Source organism: Gadus macrocephalus, chromosome 22, assembly GCF_031168955.1.
Source record: "Gadus macrocephalus chromosome 22, ASM3116895v1".
NCBI lineage: Eukaryota > Metazoa > Chordata > Actinopteri > Gadiformes > Gadidae > Gadus > Gadus macrocephalus.
The window spans coordinates 1,336,049-1,348,916 of record NC_082403.1 but is presented as its reverse complement, the minus strand read 5'-3'; the positions used below and the strand labels follow the sequence as shown (position 1 = coordinate 1,348,916).

The following is a 12,868-nucleotide window of genomic DNA, read 5'->3' as shown; positions in this document are numbered from 1 at the left end:
CATTTAACTAAAAATTATAAAATGTAACATAGCTTATTTGTGCTTTCAAATAATAACTCCATGGTTTGAATAAAAAGACCACCCACACCATTATTGATTTTTATGTTTATTAAAATCCAGAGTAAACATTTCTATCAAATCAAGAATTTCAACATATTCTTAAACCAAGCAAAGAGAAATATTGTTAATAATAAATGATTAGTATCCCTTTAAATTCGATTACCTTTATTAATAAAAATGACAAAATTTGGCCCCAACCTGCAAGCTGAATACGTTTCATGTGGACACAAACCCTTCCTATTACTGACTAGCTTAAAAATGTCCAAACATCATCATCATCATCTAAATTCCCCAGCTTAAGCAAGAGCCTCAAAGTCAGCCAACGATCCATAGCTAGCGAGCTACCCCAGCTCGTGTGTCTGGTCCAGACACACGAGCTATACATTCAGCACAAAGCGTCTCATCTTATAATACGATTTATCTGCTGTCGTCCGTAAAGCAAGAGACAGATGTTCTCTAGAAGCGTAGAAAACCAAGCAATCAGGAGTGGAAGTCTTGAATGTAGCAAGACGCCCCAGGAGGTGGTGGTCGGGACTCAGATCACACTGGGAGCATCTCCTGACTGGAGTGGGAACCATCGCTGACACCAGAGCTGGAACCATCGATGGAACCAGAGTGGGAACCATCGCGGGAACCATCGACGGAACCAGAGCTGGAACCATCGATGGAACCAGAGCCGGACCCAGAGCCGATACCAGAGCCGATACCAGAGCTGGCTTCAGAGCCGGGACCTGTGAGATACAACAGTGAAAGGTCAATGGATCTCGTGTACATGTATGATGAAGAAAACTGTTTCTCACGAATGCTCTGCTTAAAATAGAAAGAAAAAAAAGAGAAGGAAAACGGACAACAACCAAGCAAGGCAATACATACATTACAAATATTACAAATATTAAGCTTCATAGAGTATTCCTAGATAGTAAACTGAGATGGTGGGTGTACCTTTCACACAACAGTACAGTACGATGTAATATGTTATCGTGACGTAGATTGGTAGTAAATTGGCTAGGTGTACCTTTGAGGGGCTCCTTCTCTTCTCCATTGTTTCCTGGAAGCTCCCGCACGGTTTCAACTACAATACAAAATACAGTGTAGTGCGTTACAATGCTGATGTTAAACTATCCGTAATACCAGGTTATTAACGTTAAACTAGCCGTAATACCAGGTTATTAACGTTCAACTGTTCGGAAAACCAGGTTATTAACGCTAAACTACCCATAATACCAGGTTATTAACATTAAACTATCCATTATATCAGTGTATTAACGTGCTGGAGTCCGACCTGTGAGATACAACAGTTAATAATCCATGGATCTCCTGTACACATATGACAGTAATACCAATTACCAAGAACAGCAAAGCAATACGAACACTACAAATATTACAAATATACATCAATCCAAACAACATGAAATAAAGTATCCAATTAGCATCTAGAAATATGAAATAAGCTTGAAGTGAAGGATGCTGGTTAAAGTTCATAATAGTCAACAGTCAGAATAGTCAGGTCATGAACAGTCAGAACACCAGGTCATGGACATTGGTAGTATTTGTAGCATTAGTTAGGGTAGTAATGATGTTATTTGTAGCATTAGTTAGGGTAGTAATGATGTTATTTGTAGTATTAGTTAGGGTAGTAATAATATTTTTTGTAGTGATAGTTAAATGCTACCGTACCGAGGTCCTGGTCAACACAACAAATGATGAGTACTTCATAAAGCTGAGTGTTCATAGAGGGTAGTAAACTGAGATGGAAGGTGTACCTGTGAGTAGGGTCTGGTGTTCCATCTGCACGGGCTGGATCGGGACAACTACAATACAAAGTACAGTACAGTGTGTTAGAATGTTGATGTTAAACAATCTGTCTAATAATGTTAAACCATCCGTAACATCACTGTATTAATGTAAAACCATCCATTATATTAGTGTATTCATTAAACAATCCAATATATTAGTGTATTAACGTTAAACTATATTATTTTACCTTTTTCCGCTGGTTTCCTCCTTTTGAGGATAATCACCACACCAGTGATAATGAGTCCCACCACCACCAGTAGACCAACAGCAGCCCCGACAATGGGTCCAACGGAGGTTGCCACAGCTTCCACGTGGTGATCTAAACACGATCCAACAGAGTCAACATCAGCCGTTGATACGTCCATAGGACTCATGCTACATCTCGTATCCTACTCATCAGGCAGCGCCAGTAGAATAATGATACTTCTTATTTAGTCCTCCATGCACACTGACTGACCCCACAGGTCTGGACGCTGCCCCACCTGCTCAGCGGCTGAAGAGGAAACCCCAGACTCTGTAAGACTCTTACCCCACAAGACTCTTACCCCACAAGACTCTTACCCCACAAGACTCTTACAAGACTCTTACCCCACAAGACTCTCACCCCACAAGACTCTTACCCCACAAGACTCTTACCCCACAAGACTCTTACAAGACTCTTACCCCACAAGACTCTTACCCCACAAGACTCTTACCCCACAAGACTCTTACCCCACAAGACTCTTACCCAACAAGACTCTTACCCCACAAGACTCTTACCCCACAAGACTCTTACCCCACAAGACTCTTACCCCACAAGACTCTTACCCCACTCTTTGACCACATGGATGTTGCTCGCAGGGTGGTTGACTTCACAGGTGTACTTGGCCGTGTCACCCCCAGGAATCAACACCCACATCTTGATCTGGTGGGTCCCGTCCCCGTTAGGGCGGATCCCCGTGGACTGCAGACCATCCAAGCGGTCCACCAAATGGCCGTCCCTCCTGATGTTCATAGTGATCTCCTTGGGATGGAAGCCTGTGGCCAGGCAGCTGAGCTTCAGGTTGTTCTTGAATGGACAGGCGGACATGTAAACTTTTGGTGGTGCTGTGGAAAGACAGACAATTATCATTTGGATCCAGGCTGCCAGGTTTTGGGTTCCCCATGGTCCGATTGGTGTTTAACTGACGTAATGGTCCAAAGACCTAAGGTCCATGGTCCTAAAGGCTGCTGCAGGCTGCAATATATTGACAACCCGTGTGTAAATAGGTTGCCCGATTTTATCGGTCGATGTTGGCCTTTATCGGTATCGGCGAAAGTTTTTGCCGATATGAAAACTTTAGAAATGTAAATATATCTATATTTTGAATATCGGCTGATATCTGTTATTGTTTTCTCCCTTATATCGGTATCGGCATCGGCCCCTAAGTTCCAGTATGGATCGTGCTCTGGTGCTCTGTGATGTCAGATTACAGCTGAGAGGACGGTTCCACACTTACAGGCCTTAATAATGGCCTCCTTCCTGTATTTGAGGAAGGTGTCCAGCCACTGGACACACTCGTTGTGAAGGTAGCCGTCGGTGTAGTCGTTGAGCTGCTGGATGCCGTCCCACTTCTGCTTGGTCGGCAGGGCTTCGAACATGGGGGCGACCCACTGCTTGTTAACGCTGTCGAAGGACAGGAAGTCGTCTCCGTCATAGCTGTACTGGTCAATCCCACTGAGCTTCCTCTTAGGGCCTTCAGTGTTTACCTCACATCCATGTCTCCACTGGAGAACGTGGTTATCTGAGAGAGAGAGAGAGAGAGAGAGAGAGAGAGAGAGAGAGAGAGAGAGAGAGAGAGAGAGAGAGAGAGAGAGAGAGAGAGAGAGAGAGAGAGAGAGAGAGAGAGAGAGAGAGAGAGAGAGGCTGTTAGACAGCCAGCCAACCAGACAGAGAGCCAGACAGACAGGCAGACAGACAGACAGAGAGACAGACAGACAGACAGACAGGCAGACAGACAGACAGAGAGACAGACAGACAGACAGACAGACAGACAGACAGACAGACAGACAGACAAACAGGCAGACAGAAAGGCAGGCAGACAGACAGACAGACAGACAGACAGACAGAGCACCTGTGTCATTCTTCCTCAGGCGGTCGGTGAGGATCTTGAGGTTGACCTTGAACCACTGCTGTTTGGTCTGCCGGGAGCTGGTGCCCTTGTCCCAGTATTCCTTGTCCAGACGCTCCTTCATCCAGTCCTCCCTGGGCACCTTCACCTGGGTGTCGCTGTCAAAGTAGTCGATGGGCCGGCCGTCCAGCAGGCCGATGGCTGAGAACTCGTGGATGCCGGGCAGGCCGACGGGCCGTGTGAAGGCCGTGTAGATGTAGGTCAGCGAGTGGACTTCTGGAAGGAGCAGGGTTCAACAGCACTGAAGGGATCAGACGAGTCACTGACCCCCCGCGGGCCTCAGTGTCCCCGGCACTCTGCCTCGCTTTCTCTTTCATTTGATATTTTGCATTCTTAAGCATATCGTGATATTTAAGGATTTTGTGTAAATCCCCAACACGATAATAAAATGTTATCATATCTCACAGCCTCTTACTGACACAGCCTCTTACTGACACAGCCTCTTACTGACACAGCCTCTAACTGACACAGCCTTTAATGACTGACACAGCCTCTTACTGACACAGCCTCTTACTGACACAGCCTCTTACTGACACAGCCTCTCACTGACACAGCCTCTTACTGACACAGCCTCTAACTGACACAGCCTCTAACTGACACAGCCTCTAACTGACACAGCCTCTAACTGACACAGCCTCTTACTGACACAGCCTCTAACTGACACAGCCTCTTACTGACACAGCCTCTTCCTGACTGACACAGCCTCTAACTGACACAGCCTCTTACTGACACAGCCTCTTACTGACACAGCCTCTTACTGACACAGCCTCTAACTGACACAGCCGCTAACTGACACAGCCTCTTACTGACACAGCCTCTAACTGACACAGCCTCTAACTGACACAGCCTCTTACTGACACAGCCTCTTACTGACACAGCCTCTTACTGACACAGCCTCTAACTGACACAGCCTCTAACTGACACAGCCTCTTACTGACACAGCCGCTAACTGACACAGCCTCTAACTGACACAGCCTCTAATTACTGACACAGCCTCTTACTGACACAGCCTCTAACTGACACAGCCTCTAACTGACACAGCCTCTAATGACGACACCACCCGCTGGGAGGGCCCAGGTGATGGACTTTGTTGTTGTCGAGATACCTCAGTCCTACCAACACAAAGCGTGTTGTGAATGGTATGCAGGCCTACTGTGATACCATCATTAACCACGGCCCCGCCCTCACTGAGGGAATATGACAACGATGTCTCCACGCACACACATAACACACACTGATCTTCAGAGTCAACGGGTTGAGGTGGTTTACCACACACACACACACACACACACACACACACACACACACACACACACACACACACACACACACACACACACACACACACACACACACACACACACACACACACACACACACACACCTATATGGGGAATATATTTGATATGACGTAAACTATTGGAAACATAAGGCTAGGTAATAACAATAATGATAATAATAATAATGAGGATACGTGTATTGGTATTAGTATAACTAGTTTCTGGTCTATTCTAAGGGTATTGGTATAACTAGTTACTGATCTATTCTAATGGTATTGGTATAACTATTCACTGGTCTATTCTGGCATCGTGATAACTAGTTGTTGGTAAATTCTGATGGTATTGGTATAAACTAGTTACTGGTCTATTCTAATGGTATTGGCATAACTAGTTATCGGTCTATTCTAATGGTATTGGTATAAACTAGTTACTGGTCTCTATTCTAATTGTATCGTGATAACTAGTTGCCTGTAAACAAATTCACGTCAACGTTGATCTGCGGTTTTTCTAGATAAAAAGCACTTGGACCTTTACAAATTTCAGAACGTCGTTTTGAATAGTTTTATGAGCTGCGAGTGGTAAAATATGAATATATATATTTAGATAAAAAATATATAATATGAGTTGTTGTAACTGCGTCATTGTACCTTACTTCCCTAATCTCGTCTGACCTATCAGAGCCCGCCGTGCGAGTTTTTCTTTACTTTCGCTTTCGCGGATTAGTCGGAATAAAACCCTACTTTTTTTACCTGCGTTCACGGTCCAAACTCCGCAGAGCAGAACCAGCGTCGAGAAGGAAGACATTCTGATGATTTCAACCGATTTATAAGGTTCTCTCGGGTATCGGAGTCCGGTGTTACCGCCGCTGCTCGTCCGCGCGCTCAGCGCTGTGTTTACGCTGCCGTGGCTCTCTCCAACTGTGTGAACAACACCCGTCTCCCCTCGCGCGAACATGAAACCGTACCATTTCCGTACTGCCGTGTGACTGCCCTCGCGCAGCAGACACACGCCAATGTAGCTGCGTATATGCCTGTATGTCATGTATATAGATTTTAAATAAATATAAATAAATAAATATGTAGTAGCTAAATAACTAAGTAGACTAATGATTATTTGATGCTTATGATTAAATAATGAATAACTTTATGGGCCGAATTATTATTCATTTATAATCTCCAATGAAATCGAGTCTTGATACACCTCCAGCAGACGCGTAAAAATGTTATTGTGTTAACTTCGAGACACTTTATCGTCTCCCCCTCAGCTTTCGTGAAGTGTCCCACGTTGTCCCACACCAACTGCTGCTGCCTACGTTAGTAAGGAAAGCTGCGTTGTCCTTGACGTGCTTGACTAGTGCTGGAGGAGTCTTTACACGTCGCTTATGTCTTTGGCTTCACGTCTGGATATCTCAGGTCGACAGATCCGAGATCCATCCGGCTGGATGGATTGGAAAAACGTTGACCATAAAGTTCATTTGCTTTATAATAAAACTCAAATCCATTCCAAAGACCATTTATAACCTGCTGAACTGTTAAGAGAACAACTCTGTAGAGTTGGTTGGGCTATTAATGGACTGCAGCCGCATTATAAATGACTAACAAATATTCACAAAGTTAGTATGTGGTTTGTCAACTCAAACTCACTTAACTCAAGGTTTGACAGAGACTGTTAGGTGAGTTTACACAAGAACGCATTTATTTTTCTTGTGAAGCCACCGGAGAATTGTGCGTGTGTACGCAGACGCGTTGATCCGCTCCGGTCGAATCAGCTTCCACTGTGGAGGGAACGCTGGAATGAGTCATTTTGTCACGTTTTTCGATCACAGTTAAATCCTTATTCATTGAGGAGATGCAGATTAGTACATTTACATTTGTAAGGTTATATATAAGGTTTTATTTTTTACAATGATCGTTTTAGACATGGATGATCCACTCATAGTTGCTGCGTTGCATATATATATATATATATATATATATATATATATATATATATATATATATATATATATATATATATATATATATATATATATATATATATATATATATATATATATATATATATAATATAGGCTATATATATGCAACGCAGCAACTATGAGTGGATCATCCATGTCTAAAACGATCATTGTAAAATATAAAACCTTATATATAACCTTACAAATGTAAATGTGCTAATCTGCATCTCCTCAATGAGATTGCAGATCAGTGCTTTTAGACATGATTCCATGCGCATGCTTTTTTGACTGTTGTTTTTAACAAGCATTGATTTCATACATCTACAAGTAAGTCATTTATTTGCTATGCAAATGAATAGAATAAATCCAAGTCATACAAATGCTTAAAATAATACCTTAAATGGTATTGGTATTAAAATGTATTTAATCAGTCCTTCAAAATTCTTACCGCAGTCCTACCAACACAAAGCGTGTTGTGAATGGTATGCAGGCCTACTGTGATACCATCATTAACCCCGCCCTCACTGAGGAAATATGACAACGACGTCTCCACGCACACACGTAACACACACTGATCTTCAGAGTCAACAGGTTGAGGTGGTTTACAACACACACACACACACACACACACACACACACACACACACACACACACACACACACACACACACACACACACACACACACACACACAGCTATAGGGGGAATCGATTTTATATGACGTCAACTATTGGAAACATAAGGCTAGATGATAATAATAATAATAATAATAATAATAATTAATGGAAACACAGCAAGAGGCTGTGTCTCTTTAATCACAAATTAAACATGTATTGATATTGGTATGACTAGTTACTGGTCTATTCTAAGGGAATTGGTATAAATTAGTTATTGTTCTATTCTAATGGTATTGGTATAACTAGTTATGGTCGACTCTACCCTAATGGTATTTGCATAACTAGTTATTGGTCTATTCTAACTGGTATAACTAGTTACTGGTCTATTCTAATGGTATTGGTATAACTAGTTACTGCTCTATTCTAATGGTATAACTAGTAACTGGTCCATTCTAATGGTATTGTGATAACTAGTTGCCTGTAAACAAATACACGCAGTTTTTCTAGATAAAAAGCACTAGGACCTTTCCATTTCCCAACAAATTTCAGAAAGTCGTTTTTAATAAAGGTTTATGAGCTGCGAGTGGTAAAATATGAAACTTTATATATTATAATATAATATGAGTTATTGTAACTGCGTCATTGTTCCTTACTTCCTGCATCTCGTCTGACCAATCAGAGCCCAAAGTGCTTGTTGCCAGGCAGACAAACGTTAACACATACACACAAAGTATGAAATAACCCGTTTTTTAATCTCTATCTGTAAATAAAGACAGATCTGTAGCCAAATAAAGAAAAAATAAATACTTCTGCTTTCGCGGATTAGTCGAAATAAAACCAAACTCCGCAGAGCAGAACCAGCGTCGACACGGACCACATTCTGATGATTTCAACCAGTTCTCTCGGGTATTGGAGTCCGGTTTCAGCAGTGGTATTGCTGCTGCTCGTCCGCTCTGCGCTCTGCTCCGACTTGGCCGGATTGGGCTCGAGCTGTAAATGAAATCGACCCTTACACCCTTTATTGATACGACCTACAGCGACACGTATCAACGTTAAGGTGTTGACCTCCAGTCACTTTATCGTCTCCCCCTCAGCTTTGGTGAGGGGTCCCACGTTGTCCCACACAACACACACCTGCTGCTCCCTACGTTAGTAAGGAGAGCTGCGTTGTCCTTGACGTGTGAGTGCTGGAGGAGTCTTTACACGTCGCTTATGTCTTTGGCTTCACGTCTGGATGTCTCAGGTCGATGGATTGGAAACACGTTGACCATAAAGTACATTTGCTTCATAATGAAACTCAGATCCATTCCAAAGTCCATTTATGACCTGCTTAACTGATAAGAGATCAACTCTGTAGAGTTGAGCTATAAATGAACTTCAGCCGCATTATAAACGACTAACCCTCACAGTCTCAGACAAACTTTAAGTTAAATCACTTTGAATAAACAAACCACGCACAGAACTGTTTGAATTCTCTCTTCATTTATAACTGTGTGAACATTTAACACAATTTCAAACATTGTCTTATTTATTTGAATAGTTTAAGTTAACAATTCTGAACTCAAATGATGGCACTGCCATCACTAAGAGCGAGCAAAGGTCACATCAGCGTCTCAACTCTTCTCTGTCATAACATAAGCGACAGTAACGAGCATGTTCGTCACGGCGCAGGCTTTCTTGGTTCACAGGAGAAGGCGGGGCTGCGCACAGAGTCTCTGACATCTTTAGAATAATTTGTATTAATGATGCATTAATGATTTCACGTTTGAGTGTAGACTACAAACGCGATTAACTGGTCAGGGATGTTCGTTACTGTCTAGACACGGTCCAATAAATAGTGAACTTCATCACAGCCTCACCGAATCGCCTACAGTGCTTAATGCAAACAATCGCAACAAAAAACGTCTGCAGAAGTTCTCAGACACCCGCTGGTCTCAGCAGGTCTCATGTCTACAGTAGCCTATGTCTTCTGTCATTGATCAATATGAAGACATTTTAACCACGGTGGTTGAATTAAAATCATAGGGAGACAGGAAGTGCACCTCGAAAGGAACCTCCCACACAAGCAATGGAATAATTTGATTTTATTATATGCCTTGTGACGTGGCGTTTGATCGGTACATTTCGGCTGTGCATGTGTTTTTGGAATTTTAAATTGCTGCACTAAATTATGTTGTTGTTGACTTCTAACATGTCTCTATCATTGCTGTTTAAATCTTGCAGTAGTCTATGAGTAATATATCAGCGGTAACCACAGTTTTTGGTTGCAACATTGCACCAGCTGGGCATTCCGTGGCATTGGATGTGTTTTATTAAAACGCATCCAACACATGGAATGTCCGCTTGTGACGCTGTCCCACCAAACCTACGTAATCTGCGTTCGAAACATTACGTCATCGCTCGACGCGATTGTCCGCTGCCAGGCAGGTTTAAAAAAACATTTGCGCTCATGTTGCCAAAGACAAAATAACAAAATACAGATAACTCTTTTTTACTTTACTTTTTATTTATATTTATATACTTGTGACGCTCAATGAATGAGCGCGAATGTTCATGAACCTTCCTACGTCATCGTTCGACGCGATCGTCCGTTGCCAGGCAACATTCGACGCAATCGTCTGTTGCCGGGCAGGTTTGGAATTTTCGATCGCAGATTACGTAGGCGATACAATTTTCGCCACCGGTACAATTTTGGTGTGACAACGCCACTGAGGCTATAGTAGGCTAACGATGCTCTTAGCATCCCACGAATGCTTTCGAGGCAAACGGTGTGAAAACTGTACGATGCTCGTACGACGCACGTCACGATCCACTTAGGCTAACGATGCTTTCGGGAAACGGGGCCCTGGGGTATTCAACAAAAATTCAAATAGGTCCAGTTAGAGAAAATGTCCTCAAGCAAAGGCCCGGAACATCATAATGTCTAACTTGCGTTATGATACAGTGTGATATATATTGAAGTAGCCTAGTAGTTATATTAACGTCTGAATGTCATCAACAATTAAAAAACATTTAGACAATATTAATTGTCGCTTTTATAAAATTATACAGATAATACTGAAGATATGTATTATTTAAGGAGGTTCAATTGACTCAACTGAAACTAATCTCTTCAAGGAAAAGAAGGGCTGCATTTAAAATCAAAATGGTGAAAATAAATATAAGAATAATCTTAAAATAAAGACAAAATATATACTTCATTTTTGAAAATAAAATAAAGTATAGCAGCAGCTTGAGTTTCCCCTTTTTCTTTGTGAATGTTTTAACAGTCTCAACCAATTTCAAAAACAGATATCTCAACACATCTTAACAATTGAACTGTTTTAGCTTCTCTTTCTTCTTTCTTTTTTATCCAATTCACCCACTTTCTGTTGTTCAGTGAGAGAACTGAGCTCTAGCTTGTCCTGCCAGGAGTTTAAATCTAGGCTGGAATGATGTCAGGGCCATTCTCATGCACATGTGCAGGTGCTCATTGGTGAGCCTGGATCGATATTTACTTTTAATGCTGTTCATTGCAGAGAACGCTGCCTTGCAGCTGTATGTGGAGCCAAACATGGTCAATGTGTACAGGGCTACTTTCCTCAGACCTGGGAAAGCTGTCTCGGAGACCATTAAGAGCCAGAAAGTGGCGGGGTCAGTTATTCCAAACTGCTCTTTCAGCGCCACATCTGCTTGGAGATCAATCAGTTGCATCTGGAGAAGCCCAGCATTTGCCCATTTGAAGGGCTGTGTGACTTCCTTTGAGAACCCACTGACATCTGTGATCAGAAATGGGTTCTGAATGAACAAGGTGCGCTGCTGTCCAACTCGGAAGCTGTCGAAAACTTTGGGAGAAGTTTACAATCAGTTTATCGACAAAGTCACCAAAAGAAGACCCATCTCTCTGTCCCTGAACCTGTTCCTGCACTGCTGGGAAGTGAGCACAGTCTCCCGGCAGGTCTTCCTTGAACACCTCAAGTTTCCTCTGAAAGGAGCGGACAGCTGTCATCAGTTCACAAATTGTATTGTCCTTGCCCTTTAGCTTCAAATTAAGTTCATTAAGGTGTGAAGTGATATCAACCAAAAAGGCCAAATTATCCATCCTTTTCTCATCTTTTAAAAATAGAGTAAACTCTGTTGCCTTCTGACTTGTCAGCTCTTCTAAGAAAGCTGCTGCTTCCCTTCTGACGGACCAAAAGCGCTCCAACACTCTGCCTTTGCTGAGCCATCTCACGTTGTTGTGCAGCAACAGATCATCAGTGTTTGCATCAACTTCTCTGAGGAATACCCTGAGCATACGATGCTGATAGGAAGAGGATGCCCTGGGGAAATGTAACATCTTCATCACTGTGTTCATCACTTCAGCATGCTCATCTGACAGGGTGGAGCACAGGACAGATTGGTGTATTAAACAGTGGTAAGAGATGAGCTCAGGGTTGTCCTCTTTCATCCTTGCCACATCGTCCTATCATGGCAGGGGCTCCATCTTATTGAAACCACTTGTTTTGGCTCTATTCCTCGCTTTTTTTTTCCTCTTAAGGGGAGTTACACCTAAGTGACCTAACACATCTTCACATAACTTTATTTTCTTGGTTGAAGAACCTTACATGAATTAACAGCTGAGCATTGTCAGACACATCAGTGGACTCATCTACAGTTAAGCCTACACATGGTACCTTATGAATGGCTTCATCCAGCTGGGCTAGCACATCCTGGGTTAACATTGCACTTTTCTTTGTGGCTGATGATGCTGACATGGGTATTTGCTTTATTTTGTCACAAAGCAATTCTTTCTGTTTCCCCTCAAGTATCCCCCCCAAAATCCAATTGACTCTGAAGGAACATTAATTAGCACGTTGTTGGGCAGTGAATGAATGGTTCAGGGTCCGGTTGGATTGTTCATATTGGGCTCCGAGACTGCTTATTTTATGTGAACGCAGTTCAGACTTGAGCGGGTATGTTTGATGAAAAACGTTGTGCTTTGTCTCAAAGCGGCGTTTCACGTTGGCACTTTTTATGAGTGCCACT

The 12,868-nt window shown here is 42.5% G+C and overlaps 1 protein-coding gene across 3 annotated transcripts; it reads right to left on the bottom strand.

Annotated features, from left to right (window-relative positions):
- Positions 1 to 90: 90 nt before the first annotated feature.
- On the bottom strand, positions 91 to 6,239 carry LOC132451397 (BOLA class I histocompatibility antigen, alpha chain BL3-6-like). 3 transcript variants are annotated; one of them, XM_060043866.1, is made up of 9 exons: positions 6,037 to 6,239; positions 3,951 to 4,223; positions 3,336 to 3,620; positions 2,665 to 2,943; positions 2,045 to 2,176; positions 1,824 to 1,871; positions 1,076 to 1,132; positions 713 to 791; positions 91 to 676 (listed from the first exon to the last, which is right to left on the bottom strand). In XM_060043866.1, exons 1-9 carry the CDS (start codon positions 6,089 to 6,091, stop codon positions 601 to 603), a joined length of 1,284 nt encoding a protein of 427 aa, XP_059899849.1. In that variant the 5' UTR covers positions 6,092 to 6,239; the 3' UTR covers positions 91 to 600. The 3 variants fall into 3 exon arrangements, with proteins under 3 accessions (XP_059899849.1, XP_059899848.1, XP_059899851.1); XM_060043865.1 differs by having other exon boundaries at positions 91 to 791; positions 6,037 to 6,238; XM_060043868.1 differs by lacking the exon at positions 1,824 to 1,871 and having other exon boundaries at positions 91 to 791; positions 6,037 to 6,238.
- Between the last annotated feature and the right edge of the window lie 6,629 nt (positions 6,240 to 12,868).

What these genes read in the sequence shown, in the direction of transcription:
- LOC132451397 (XM_060043865.1), bottom strand. Translation starts at nt 6,091, where the DNA reads ATGTCTTCCTTCTCGACGCTGGTTCTGCTCTGCGGAGTTTGGACCGTG. An exon ending in CCTGAGGAAGAATGACACAG is followed by an intron (nt 3,621 to 3,950) that starts GTGCTCTGTCTG and finishes TCTCTCTCTCAG; the next exon opens with ATAACCACGTTCTCCAGTGG. An exon ending in GAGGAAACCAGCGGAAAAAG is followed by an intron (nt 1,872 to 2,044) that starts GTAAAATAATAT and finishes TTTGTATTGTAG; the next exon opens with TTGTCCCGATCCAGCCCGTG.